The sequence below is a fragment of the Phoenix dactylifera genome, chromosome 3, assembly GCF_051530095.1.
Source record: "Phoenix dactylifera cultivar Ajwa chromosome 3, Ajwa_hap1_PhDact_Kaust_v1.1, whole genome shotgun sequence".
Classification (NCBI taxonomy): domain Eukaryota; kingdom Viridiplantae; phylum Streptophyta; class Magnoliopsida; order Arecales; family Arecaceae; genus Phoenix; species Phoenix dactylifera.
The window spans coordinates 37973522-37988466 of record NC_143192.1 but is presented as its reverse complement, the minus strand read 5'-3'; the positions used below and the strand labels follow the sequence as shown (position 1 = coordinate 37988466).

Below are 14945 nucleotides of genomic sequence, written 5' to 3'. Positions count from 1 at the left end.
AGACCTAAACTAACTTTGACAGGACTTGTAACTGTTTAAAAAGCTTGCAAACATAATAGGAATGACTACCAGATAAGGATTCATAAATTCAACAATAAAAAATAGGGATAAGGATTGATGGTTATGGTTGCAAGAGGTCACATACCACCAACATTATCTCATATTATGTAGTAAAACAATTAAAAACATTACCAAGCCACCTCATTCATTTAGAGAATCATACTTTGTGACTACCTTGTTCCAGTTCATGCAATTTTTTGCCAGCTTTGAAGAAAACCAACATGTTTCAGATTCAATCCATCAAATTTAGCATCCATTGAAACCAGATTGTTTAACAATAACTCTGACATCCTCTGGGGTCATACAGAAAGAGAGAAGAAACAAAAGCAGCATTGCCAGCTTGAAGAGAACCAACATGTTTCGGATTCAATCCATTAAATTTAATATCCATTGAGGCCAGACTGACAATAAATTTGACATACTCTGGGGACAGGCAGAAAGAGAGAAGGAATCGGAGAAACATAATCACGTGATTGCGTTCATCCTAGTTTTTAACAACCATGGCCGGTTGGCCTGGTGACTTCTGTTTCCCACTATCAGTCTACCCATATCATGTGATTGCTTTCATCCTAGCTTTTAACAACCATGGCTGGTTGGTCTGGTGATTTCTGTTTCCCACTATCAGTCTACCTGTACAGCCACAATGGTTGGAGTTCAAAGGCTTCATTTTTTTCCTCTCTAAATCTTTAATCTACAGGTGACAACAATTTTCTTCTATCATGTTTCCTTGCAACAATAACATTTCACCATCGATTCACCCTTAACCTTGGATCGTAAGGATCGAGAATCTCATCTTCACACTTCAGATCTATCTTTTTTTTTAAAAAAACTAGCTAGGGTTTCCCCGGAGTTGCCTTCGTGCAAGATTGCAACAGCAGTATGCATGCAGATGGTCAAGGACAGGTGAGAAGCAGGAAAACTTTAAGAATTATCATTTTTAATGCCTGAAAGATGACTCACAAGTCACAACTTTGTAATAATGTGGAGGTGCTCCAGTAGATCATACCTCCCCTCTCCTCTTCCTCATTTAAAAACCAAAATCCTCTCTGGTCCATGCCAGCACCGGAGAGCTATAGTGCAACTGGATGTATTCAGTGATAGGAGAGGATCCAAACTCAACATTATTAATCAATATCAGCTACTCTCGTCTCATATAGCTTTTAAGACAGTTGCAGCAACAGAACATTGATTATTATAATAGCATAAACTGAAATGTCTTTTTCCCATTACATTTCCTTATCTTGACTTGATGCCAATTGCATCAGAAGATATTTCGAATCAATCCTAGGACCTAAGTTTTACATCAGACACTGAACTGACAAAATACTCCCACATCAAAGATCTGAGAATTGAAAACTTAGTTGGCATTCCTCTCTCCACATGAGAGGTCCAGGGTTCAAACCCTGGGAGTTTGGCAACACTAGTTAGCCTTCTATAGAGAAGAGAATTTCCACTAATTTGAAAAATATAATAGAAGTTTAAAGGTTGATTGGTTTTCTTATGGTCTCAGCTCATTCCACTAAAAACACCCCCAAACCACCACCACCAACCCACATGGAAAATAGCATTAAAAGATCACTTGTTGTGCACCAACGGAGGCAGTAATAGCTTAAAAAAAAACAGCTAATGAGGTGTTTAGATCCTTTCATGTTAGGTCCTACCATGTCTAAAAGAAGATTAGTAGTCGAGAAAAAAAGACTCTTTTAATTTGGTTTGTTCAGTCCTTTCCATTATTTTTTTTTAATACTTGTTGGCATACAGAACTAAAACGGGAAAAGGGCTACTATTGCTCACACATCACTGGAGCATGAACAATGATATCACAAAATTGGGCTTAGTTAGGAGTCCTAGTAGTTATATAACTAATTGGCCAGCTGACTATTTATGATAGGATTTGAGTACCTATTTCTTATACCTTTCACTGATCTTATCACATCTTCTCATTGATAAGTATCCACATTGGATTTCAATTATGCTGAAACATGTAGTTTCATCAAGCATAAAACTTCTGCATCAATGTCTCTGTTGCTTAATCATTACTAAACAAATCAGCTGTATATTTAATTCTGCACACCTAATTCATATTTTGGTTATTGCACATTTATGGAACCCTTGATTAAACTCCGATCAGCTGAGATCTACAGTGTTCCTCCCAAACACAGAATCCTAAAGCAGACATGGTAAATGTCTGCAATCATGCACTCCAAAGACTAAAACAGCAATCCAATCAGAGAGGATCAATAGTGAGCATAATCATGATCCAGGATCACAACAAAAAAAGAGGAGAGGTCACTTCCCCTGAGGTCAGCACCATGCCACATGATGATCAAGGTAAACACAATCACCCCTCAGAACCTCTGCTCGTAGATGGATAGAAAATGATGGCACCGGCAGGGATTAGTGAGTGAAAAATGTGAGGCATCGGTCCTCAATGTAAGTCCTACAAAAGGGCTAGCATAGCATCATGGACCAATCAAGACATGGCCCAACCACATGAGCTTCCCACAGCCCACATTCCAAGTCATCTTTGGACTAATCACTATTGAATTGAACTAATCACCATTCAAATAACAAGAATGAGCTCCCCACAGCCCATATTCCACCTAATCCTACATTCCACGTGTCCGTATCTCTAGTCAACGTATCACCATTGAAATAACAAGAATGGATATGCATACAATAACAATAGCATAATAACATGATAACCACGCATAACACTGAGCAATATAACATCATGTATGGCTATAACCATTATATTACCAAGCATACGTTTCGTCATTGAGTGTTTTAGAGGCTCAAAACAAGTCAAAGCAGCCATTTTGGCCTCCCAGTTTTGTAATATAAGCTTCTGTTGGGCCAGGAAATATCATATTTCGACTCAGGTTTAAGAATTATGAGTAGATAGCCCTAATCAGGTGTCATACTCAGTTTCTGCCAGACAGCAATTGGCCTATAATGAAGGTTTGTGCAATCCTGCATTTGTCCTGGGCAAGGTCCGCTGTACCGGTACCGGTCGGCGTACCGGTGGCGGCTCGGACCGATCCGTACCGGTCCGTACCGGTGGCGTACCGGTCCGAACCGGTCCCATACCGGTCCGAACCGGTCCCGTACCGGTCCGAACCGATCCCGTACTGGTTCTTCAATAATAAACTACCGGTATCGGATTTCACGCCGATCCGGTACCGGTCCCAGGCCGGACCGATACGTACCGGCCGGTACGGACCGGTACGGCAAACCATGGTCCTGGGTATATAAGCCTGACTTACCTTTGCATGTCAGGCCCAAAACCATATCTCTATCAGGCTTACATAATACAGAACATGGTTTAGCTCAACCCTCGCGCCAAAATAAAGTAATATGAAAGAAAAAGGTCAAGGCAACTTGATCAAGTTTTCTTCTCCTCTTCACGTCTCTCCCAATTATCAGGGAGGGAAGTAACCAGCAAAAGGGCTACTGGTCGCTTCCCCATGCCACCACATAACATCTCCCCAGACTCCAACTGGAGCATCATCAGCATGCAGCTGTTGCCAGCAACACTCAAGCCACCAAGTTGGTGCCAGATTTCGATGACGCCTAGATCAAAAAAAGGTTTTGGGGAAAAAAGAAACTAGTCATAGATAATCGTTGCTTCACAAAATCCCATAGCTGACCTGGCAGCAGCAGGTCCAAGCAATCAGCTTTCATAACTTGCAATCATACACTCCAAAAACAGGAAACACACAAGAAGTGGAGGATCCACGGTGAGCACTATCATGATCTGGGACCAAAGCAGCAAAAATTAAAAAAGGAAAAGGCAAGGGTACTTTCTCTGAGATTGACACCTTGCTACATGAGCAGCAAGGCATACAAGTTTATCCTAAAATCCTTTTGGACAACAATGGCACTAGCAGGGAGTAGCAGTAGAGAATATGAGTTATACATAGGCTTCCATCCATCTAGCCTACACGATAGAGATCCTAATCTCCTAATAGGTGATGAAACTAAGGCAGCAGCCCATGAGGGGCATTGGCGTCATGTACAGTTTTCATACCGCTCAAGATGTTGGTTTGAAACAATGCCGAGCATCCACTACATGCAATATTAGAAAATACCGACTCACATAATCTTGGCTGATATAAATTAATATATCTCGATATATCAGCCAATATAATATAGACAAAACATATCTTAATCTCTATTAAATCGTAGTAACTAGAAAGAGTTCTCTTTTAGGCTTCAGCTCTCGACCGGACAGGTAGAGATAGGCGGAGACCACAGAGACAATATAAGGTGCTCTGTGTTTGCGCGTGCGCACGCGCGCGCATGCGTGTGTCATGGACAACTTGTATCTCATTGGAACTGAGAAATATGCCTTTGGCATGCAAGGTGCAGCAGTTTTTGATGTATCTGAAGAGAGCCACAAGGTAGGCCTTCACTGCTACAGGGAGGGTGGTGATGACATAGCACTGGAAACCAAAGTCGTTTTCCATGTTTTCGATGTATGGACAATCTTTTCGACCAACTGTTAAAAGAATAGCTTCAAATGAGGAACGGTTTCCAACAATGTTGCCATCCTTGATCAGAATTGGTGGGGCTTCCCCATGTCACCATCCCTGATTCTGCTTCTGTGCCACATTAACACCATCTGCTCCCCAAGAGCTAATCTCCCATTAACATTCGAGGACAAAATACATAGGTTCCTTGGAGAGAGGGGTGTAGATAGAAATATGGTGAGGAAAAGGAAGCAGATTGACATTTTTTCTACACATAGGCCGATTCTTAATCATGTTTTACTAAATCAGGTGATATTCTGAAATCTTCTTTTTCAGTATCGGCCACTCGCTGTCATTGAGATAAACATGACACCCAAGATTAAAAACCTTACCCAAACAATTAATCCTCAGTTCATTCATAAATTCATAATAAGTTCTAGGCCGTCCCGTTCTCAGATTTTAGACAGCAGTTGACCAATTTCATTGGAACCAATCTAGTCAATCCAAAGGGCCTTGCACATTGCAGGTAATCCCTAATTAGTCCCGAACAACACATGTATCTATGTGCATCAGATTTGTATATATTCATGCATGCATATATACATGAATACGTATATATGTTACATTAGATTGTTACTTTGCTTACTTTACATTAAATGACTTTATAGACATAAATTTTAATTTTCAAGACTTTCTGGTCCTTTTTCTTTAGCATTTCATGGTGAGTAAAAAGAGTTGGGTTTTACAATCTGCAGGTTCAAAAAGTCATTTGCAAGACAAGGAGGGCAAGAAAGATTTTTTACTTTTTTTTTTTGATTTTGTCTTTTTTTCCCTTTTTTTCTTTTTTTGATGGTGAGGTGGAGGCAGGGTATAAAATCAGGCTAGAGATTGCTACAGAAGATCTAACTGAGAAAGGGTTGAGGGGATATGACCCTATATGAGATTCATATAAATTGCTGATAAACAAGAATTATTGGATAGAATTGGTCTAATGGTTACTAGTTAAAACATTAAAACATATTCACATACAAGAATATCAACAGTCATAGAAATTAAGACGATATTTAAGGTATATTATCTGCACCAACAGCATAAGCTATTGCTATCATAATATCATTTTACATTACTAAACATTATGAAGAAGATCAAAATTAAATATCCGAGAACTGTTCAACAACCTAGGAAAAATTACCAGATTGAAAAGGAATAAACCATCTCAAAAGGAAAATGAAAAAAACACACTGCAAGATCCACAACAAAGTAAACTAAAGAGAAATAGGTTGGCATAAATATTTACCTTTGGATCCATCATGAATTTTATTGCATCAACCAACCTTGGCAGGGTAAATTCATCCACAGGAATAGGTGGGGGTCCTAACCCTCTAGCGTGTACACGCTCCCCCCAGAAAAGCTGATCACCAAAGAAAGGTACAATGGTAGTTGGACACTGCACATCATTAAACACCAATATTTGAAGAGTTGTTTATATTCCAAATATATGTTAGTAAAGGGGGACCAAAGAAAAAAAGTAAAAGGAAGTTAGATACCGCAGCCTTTAGCCCAGCAGCTGTTGTTCCAGCACCACCATGATGCACCTGAGTAGAAAAACATGACATAATTATCATCCATGGTTTGACTTTCAGCCAGCAAACAGATATAACAGCAAATTTCAAAAACAAAAGAAAAATAGTTGCACCTATTGCTAATTCATCCACAAATATGTTTAGAAAAACTTATATTGAAAATAATTTATACTTTAGATGTTTGTGGTGCTCACTATATTTCAAAATCTACAGTCCATGCATCGGACTCCAAAATCTTGCATGAACCAGTGACTGACAAAAGAAATACTTAGAACATGACACAATAGCTTGAGCTAAGTTTATTGTACAAAAGAATGATGAAGAATGTTGAATGCTGCATACGCATGTATTCTGAACTCATGCTGGCATATATCAACCACCAGACAGTTTATTTAAGTCATTTTAAGTAACTGAAAACTTCAGATTTGCTCAAGCTGCTTCTGAAGTAGCTTACTCAGGATGTGTCTGTCAATAAAATATAATTCCATCGCTTCTAAAAGCATTTTTTTGTTTGATTTTAAAACATTTTTTCACAAAATCATTCCAGAACCCTGGTGAGTATTTTGTGTTTTCATGCAAGCTTAGAGGATTGAGTAGATAAAATTCTCATTTTTTTTCCTTTTTCCCCCTCAATAAATAGTTATTGGTCCAAACCAGACCACACTTTTCAGCTAAATTTTTGACGTCTTCCAGCATGTTTATGGCGCCGAAGATTTCTTCAGCATTAAAAAGTGCATTGAAATCATTATATTTTAATCCATCAACAATGTTTAAGTCAATTGAGAGCAATTCTCAGTTAGTCAAGTACTATAAGAGTTAAAAAAGGCCCAAGGCTCCTGCCATTGCAGGGTCTAGGGAGGGTCAGAGGTGCACAACCTTACACTCGTGAGCGGAGAGGTTGTTTCCATGTTTCTAACCCATGACCTCCAAGTCATAATGGAGCAACTTTACCATTGCGCCAAGGCATACCATTGGTCAAGTTCTATAAGAGTTAGTATTCAAATACTCTAAGGTACCATACAAAACCAATATGTTACCCAGACCCTTTTATTTAGCTTGAAGTGCTTGAACCTAAACTTAAATAAGGATATTACTAATGACAACTGGACACATATCTATAAGGAACACTTTGATATTGAAAAGATCCAACACTTGTAATGTCACTGTAGTTAAGGAGCAAAAACATTGTTCTGGTATGTGCACGCCAATTAAGTAATGACTCTAGGCCCTTTTCATTTTCGCTTTCTTAAGTGGCATACTGTTCACCTATTAATTTAGTGATTTAAATTGCCTTATCAAATTGGGAAAAGGTGATCCATCTTTCTTTTCCATTTCCTATTCTCTTCAACATCTCTTCATTCTTTCTTTGAGGATCCTACATCCAACCCTTCAAACAAGTTTCTTGTCTAAATTTCAAAAAAAAATATTGAGTACCTATGGATTCTTGAATCCCAATTTACAGAAGAAAAATTAATAAACTGCATGTCTATATCACTGATAGCTAGTATTATTTAGCAAAAGCCTTCTAACATGATATCATGCCCCAAGATGTTCCTCCTCAAATTTATGGACAGACATAAAACAAAAGACATTATAAGTATTTGGAATATCCTCATGAATAACAAAAATCATTTAAAAAAATAAGTAGAAATATACTGATAACAAATTTAACAAGTGTAATACAAGGCAAATATCAGATTACCAAAAAAGTAAACCAATTAAGTTTCTATGAAAGATATTGTAATAACCAGGACCTCACCTAAAAAGGCTAGCTGGAAGGTATTATTTGGGTTCCTTGGCCTTGTATAAGTACCCGAGATCTTCCCAGTACATAACCAATGTGGGACTAAACACAAGCCTGCACGAATCCTCATATACTCTCCCTTTTGTTTAAGCTCCGGCGTTCTCGCCAGGCTAAGAATTTAAATCCATTCAAATCTAATCATAAGCACCACGATCAGCCCTGGTCAGCCCCAATAAGCCTGTGCTACAATGTCTCCTAATCCACATAGGCCATGGACCGGGTCCACTTCGATACCATTTGTAACAATCAAAGACCTCACCCAAAAAAGCTAGCCGGAAGATATTATTTGGGTTTCTTGACCTTATATAACTACACAAGATCTGCCAAGTGCATAGCAGATGTAGGACTAATCACAAGCCCTCACAAATCCTCATACATATTAATCACACTATATTTTTAAGATAAAGGATATTAGAAAATAATAGGATTTGTGTGAAAGGTAACTCTTAGAAGCAAGGACTGTGTAGCTCGGCAATGAAACGTGCTCCTGCTCTCACATCCATTCTTGCTTCCAGCCACACCAAACAATGAGTATGGAATGTAGCATTACTTTCTGGGATCTTGTCACCACTCTTACTTTCTAAGGGCCACCCATCCAGGCTTTATCCTTAGACAAAATGTTTATCAAATACACAGGTTTCTATAGATTTGGAAAGAGAAATCCAGAGGTTGATTTGGTAGGTGGTCAGGCCTCTGAACTGGTTTTGCTCAAAATAATTAGCGTAACTATGAGGAAGTTAAAAAGAAGCTGGGGACTTGCATTCCAATTAGAACTTACTTGCACTAGGGGCTGCCCTTGATAGCGTCTAGGATGTGCATTTATGTCTCCATTGTTTACAGACAAGCTAGAGTATTAGCAAGTCATAATTTTAAAGCAAAGAGGAATGAGTGGTCAAACCAAAACAGAGCATAAGAAATTTTTATTGGATATATAATGTGCACACCCACGTAGACACATATGTATACATAAGCGCATAAATATGTATGTTTCCATATATCAGATGCAAATTGATGCATCTGTTTTGTAAACATTGTATATTGCTAATAAGCCTAGAGTACTAGTGAGCCATGAATTTAAACAAAAGAGGAATGAATGGTCAAACAAAAAACAGAGCACAAGCAAGCACATGTGCATACAGATATATGTACAAGTACGCATATAGCTATATAGTACTTATCCGTCATATGTTTATATCAGGTAGAGCTAAAATATGGCACAAAATAAGGAGTTTGCACACAACCAATTTCAAAGATGGGGTTCCAAAATGATTAAACCAAAACAGAGCCATGAATTTAAACTAAAAGAGGAGCGAATGGTCAAACCAAAACAGAGCATAAGCAAGGACATGTTGCATCATATGTGTACATCTGGCAGAGCTAAAATATGGCACAAAATAAGTTGTTTGTGCACAACCAATTTCAGTGATGGGTTCCAAAATGGTTAAACTACCGGAAATCATCTGTAAAAAGCCAGGAGTCATGGAGACCCCTTGCCTATTCATCAAACCATCCCAAAATTAACTCGCTGAATTGTGTCATTGAAACTTTCAATTGGGACACCTTGAGACATGGCTAAGAGGCATCCAAACATGTATCATCTTCTGTATATGCTTATACAAGTACATGTACAGAATGAAGTGAGAGAAGGGAGAGAAGTGAGAGAGGATTCAACTCTTGAGGGGGCCAAATTACATATTGAAAACACTAAATTTTATTTGATAATAATTTTAGTTGTTTGATTAACTGGTTAATAAGACATCAACACATGTTAAAAAAATGTGTTTACTGAACATGTGTTCGACATTCTTCCATACATTCTTATTCATCTATACACAAAGTAAATCAAAGTATGAGAATTTTACTGTAATGTACAAGAAAAAAAGGAATAACAAGAAACATGCTTATAATTTAAAACAGTTAATAAAAAACTAGGATTTTAGTACAAACTTTTTCAAAATTTATGCAATTGAAATAGTTCAGAAAAAAAATGCATATGATGTATAAGAAAACCACAAAAACACTTCTTGAGTTCACAAAGCAAATAAATCTGTAAAATGATAATCATAATCATCCTGCGATGCCATGAGAAAGGATTGAGACTTGATCCATTGAGAACCGCAGTCCAACAAAGAGGTTCGAAGGAAGAAAATCCATCTAGGATATAAAATCTAGGCAGAAGAGAGAAAGGAGGGGTGGGACCATCAAACAAAGAGGTGACCAGGTGGACTAGGGTGCCTAGAGAAGGATGGACCAGGCAGTAGAGATTGTAAAACCATCAACTGATTAAGAGATTTTGAGCTGTTATGAAATGTTAAACGCAAGGCATGACAAAATTCTGCTAAGATTGGATACTACAACGTGCCATAAGCTACATAGTATATTAGTAATTTATGGAAACCAGATGACCCATCTAAAATTATTGAACTAGACAGTCCAAAAATAAGTGACTAATAAATTTTGCAGCTAAGACCCTGCAGCACTAAAGCTTTGCTTCCCAACCATGAGCAGTTCATGTGCAGGGGAGCCAGAAGATCCCAAGAATACTAGGTAGCATGGGGTCATTCAAATTTCTTTTTCCTTTTTTGTTCATATGGATTTACATATAGAAATGTATGTATATGCACGTCAAACCATTACATAAAAGAAAACCCCAAGAAACCATTTTTTTTTAGGTGATTATGAGGAGATGGTGCTGTTTTCAAGAATTAGAAGGTATTCACTGTACACTATAGTACTATAGTCATTTGTACTTTCACAACAATGATGAAAGTCAAAGGAGAAAGGAGATTGGGCCAGTGATGTTGATAGCATCAAGATGTTGGGAGATAAAGATCACAAGGCCAAATGCAAAGATGAGAACAACTTCACAGAACAGTCTTCTTAGTAAAACGAGATGAAGAGTTCTGAATATAGATGAATTGCTAGTTATTGAAATCTTTTTAATATATCAAAAGAAGGGATGCATAAGCCTTACCACTGCCTTACACTGCAAGAACAGCCAGTCATGGGGAACATTATCCAGTAAATAAACAAATTCCTTAGGTTCTGCCCCTGGAAATACACATTGTTTGTCACAAAGATTTGACAAGCGGTTAAACATTTTACACAACAGAGCATGTGCATAAGACACTGTCAAATAATGTGGTCACAAAACAGGAACCAGACACTTACAATTCCCAAGGCCACCCCACCCCTTGTTAATGATACCTCTCTGTCCGGTGATCTCCAGTGCCTCCACAATAGTCTTGGTCATTTTTTCTGGTTCTTGGACAGGCTATGATATGCCCAGGAAAGTTAAAAGCAGCAAATCAATCAGCGTAAAGTGCAAAGTATCGTACAAGTGATAAGTATATTAGACAATTTAAAAGAAACAAAAAACATTTACCTACCAAGGTATTTTAGTATGCAAATTGCAGTAGCAATATAACACATCAATACCTGTCAGAACCTTTTTTCTCCATTATATCATTTTAGCATAACTAATTGCATGGTAGATCTATAGATTACTCGTTCTGAACCTAAGGTTGCAAAAAATAGTGCTTCATTTTTTATTTTTTTTAATTTCCTTCTCAAAACAAAAAAAAGATGAAGTTTTTTTTGTAAGTGAAAAAGATGTAGTTCATCCAAGAATAAAATATTCAAATTCATAATTTTCTGAATACTTGTACTCATCACATAGATGAAAGGCATAATTTTTGAGACATTCAAACAAGGTTCGCCATCTCGGTACTAGATCCCGTACCAATGCCATTCAACTATATTAATGTCACGCCCCCTCCTACGCGGGGCACTGGGTGCTTAACGTGCCCTACACAGGTGGGGGCATGACATTTGGTATTAGAGCTGAGGACGGCTCTTATCCGATGGTGGGAAGGGTGTGAGGCCCAATAGTCCCACATCAGAAAGACTCGTTCCAGAACCTGGGCATATGAGGCATGTGTCTCCAAATCCTATAGACGCATTTTGGGAGGAAAACAAAACCGGAGAGGGGTGAAGGACGCTTGCGTGAAGCCTCAGAACCGGACAATATATGGCAGGAGAGCCCCGTGTTTTCCTCTTCATGTGGCCCCCATGTGGGCACTGGGTGCCTCATGTGCCCCGCGAAGGCGGGGGCGTGACAATTTTTGGTATGCAGTACGGTACGAGACGAGACGGCAAGGCGTACCGAATGTCAGTATGGTGCGGATTGCATATCAGTTCGGACCAGTACGGTATAGTATGCCCGGTACAGTATCGTACCAGCCGGTACGTCAAGCCTTGCATTCAAATTCTTTTCTAAACCACCTGGAAAGTCAATATGCAGCAATCCTGCCATGATTACCATGCTTAAATATGCATGCATTGGAAGAGTTCATACATCATCAATTAAACCCTGAAAATAACTATGCATAGGCTCTGAGTCATTCCAATATCAGTGATAGTTAAAAACTATTTAAGATATTTTTATCATATATAATTAAATAGAGAACACGACCACAAGGCAGTGGAGAATGGCTCAGATGGATCCTGTAAGTGCCCCATCGCTGATACTTAAAACCTTCAATGGTTTAAAATTACCCACTCTTGCCCTCAGTTCTATGCTCAACTTTGCATCAATAAGCTAAAATAGAGTAAATTATGTATGCTGTCAGTGCCCTCCACAGCAAAGATGATTTGTTAATATGTCACTTGAATACCAACTTCAGCAATTAAGACTTGCCTGGACTAATGGCTAGCCCTCATCAGCACATTTTAGTTCTATTAAATGAACAAACGAGTAGTCATGATAGATTTATCTGGTTTAGGTCAAATTGAGCTATTTTGGAATACAATTAACTTTTGAAGTTCTAGCTTTACAAATTCATAAGTCAGGACCCTTCTGTGGAGTTCCTAATCATCTAAGGCAGTACGTTACTTAAGTCAGCAATCTGCTTTACAAAAATCTGTACACTATGTAACCATCATCTGAACAGAGAAGTGTTCTAAAGTCTAAACAAAGGGGCCCAGAAAAGGCAAAGAAACGACCGCAGAATCACAAGATACAGACAACAAAGTGCAAACAAATATGACATTTTCTTAATTACAGCAATTAATGTTCAGACTTTTCAAGAAGGAGCTTGTGGAGACTGAAGATTGCAAGAAGCACAAAAGCTTAAGACTGTAAATTTAATACGCAGATCTAAGAAATAAACATACAATAATGATGGCATACCCTAAAAACTGCTCTTAGTGATCAAGTAGATTTCAACACAGCCTTGGAACATGCTGATAACCCTCCAGAAAAAAAAGATTTTCAACAATTACCCATCAATAACATAATATGTCCTGAATTTCTTGAACAAGTTGGCATTGGACTGTTGACATTAAGCATTGAAACAGATCTGGATATCCAAATGGATAGAGCTAATTTTTTATAGACATTCAAATGGCAGCATGGTTTATGTTAGCTAATAGCATGCTTCAAAACTGAATGAAGTGTTATATTAGTATAGAGTAACCAGTCAAGTATGATAGAAATAGTAACTGCATGAATTAGGCAGCAAAGAAATAAAAGAAGTTGCATTGGACCCTTGAACATTTAAAATTGTTGTGCATTCTTTTTACACAATAAAAAGAGCGGGCCAACGCACAAGGCTCCAGCCACTACAGGGTCTGATGAGAGTATATGTACGCAGTCTTATCCCAGCATGTGGAGAGACTGTTTTCGTGTTTTGAACTAATGGAGCAACCCTACCATGGTGCCAAGGCTCACCCTCTATTCTTTTTAGACAATGAAGACAAATAACCATTTTGGGTAGTGACATGATTTAGAAGGAAATTAGCATCAAATTCTATATTGATTAATATTAGATAAAACAAGTGACTACTTTGATACAAATATTCCATATAATTTGTAACTTTTACACAGATATTTTCTACAAAGCCCATAAAACTTGTGCTAGCAGGAAATTGAACTCACAAGGCTGCCAAATCCAATATAAATAGGCTTTTCACCACTTCCAAGCCATTTCATAAGTGAGTCTGGAGGTTCATAGTTTGATGCAAGGTCAAGAAAGCCAAATCCAACTACATCAATTTTAGGTCCCCAGTCTGCCATCAAAAATGGATTGTCAGATTGTCGCAAACAAAGGGATGATCCACTGGTGCAGAACATACTCGCTTTACCAAAATTACAGAGGTATCAAAGCCTTAAGTCACATGAGAAACAACTGTACAATAAGTACATGATAGAATTTTAGCATTTACGCTTTATTAAAACTGAAATTATGAACCGCAGACTTGATTAATCCATTATCTGAGTCACATCTATTCAAATAAAGGAGAGATCAGCAAGAACGAAACATCTTATCCATAAAGACCTACTTTGAAAATTAGTCCTATTGTAATTTTATGCTGAAACTTTTACTGCCCATGTATTTATACTTTCCTAATGGATCCATTTAACTATTTATATTATCTGGTGAATTTCAACTTCTAATGATAGTCTCTATCAGTCAAAGCATGTACTTGAAGCCAGACCTTTCGGTTTGGGGACAAGATGAGGACTCCAGATATAACCATGAGGGATGTCTGAGGCAGAACCCTGGGCACCACTAAGATATGTAACAGGTCGCAGCTTCAACTTTATTTTTCTAAAATCATTTATCATGTCCCGTATTCCAAGCCAGATCATAAAATCAACGATTTGGTATGAAAGCTGCAAAAGGAACAGAAATTATAATTAGGTAATTTATCAGAACCATACAGAACAATGAGCTGACATAAATATCACAATAGAGGAATATATAAGATTATTGTTATTGAAATACAAGCTCAGATGAAAAGACCCAGAATTCTGATATATAGCAAAAATGTTAAGTTCTAAAAGCTATGTTCTTAACTAGTATAAAATTTTTAAAAAGGAAAAAAATGAAATTATAAAGAAGAGAGAAAGAGGAAGATCAAATGCATCCTTCCAAGTGAATTTAGTGTATCACTTGTCCAATCCAGTTGTGGTAAGTTTCAGGCAAAGATAGGTATGAATTACACTTGACTGTTAACAGTTTT

The 14945-nt window shown here is 37.8% G+C and overlaps 1 protein-coding gene across 4 annotated transcripts in view; it reads right to left on the bottom strand.

Moving 5' to 3' along the window:
* The window catches only part of LOC103717736 (sterol 3-beta-glucosyltransferase UGT80A2-like), a 34797-nt gene that overhangs the window by 1446 nt on the left and 18406 nt on the right, over nt 1–14945 (bottom strand). For all 4 annotated transcript variants that reach the window (XM_039123548.3, XM_088718242.2, XM_088718241.2 and 1 more), the window contains 6 exons: nt 14418–14595; nt 13858–13988; nt 11091–11193; nt 10894–10970; nt 6080–6127; nt 5830–5979 (listed from right to left, as the gene is read on the bottom strand). In XM_039123548.3, the coding sequence (XP_038979476.1) occupies nt 5830–5979; nt 6080–6127; nt 10894–10970; nt 11091–11193; nt 13858–13988; nt 14418–14595 (687 nt within the window). The remainder of the gene's footprint in view (nt 1–5829; nt 5980–6079; nt 6128–10893; nt 10971–11090; nt 11194–13857; nt 13989–14417; nt 14596–14945) is intronic.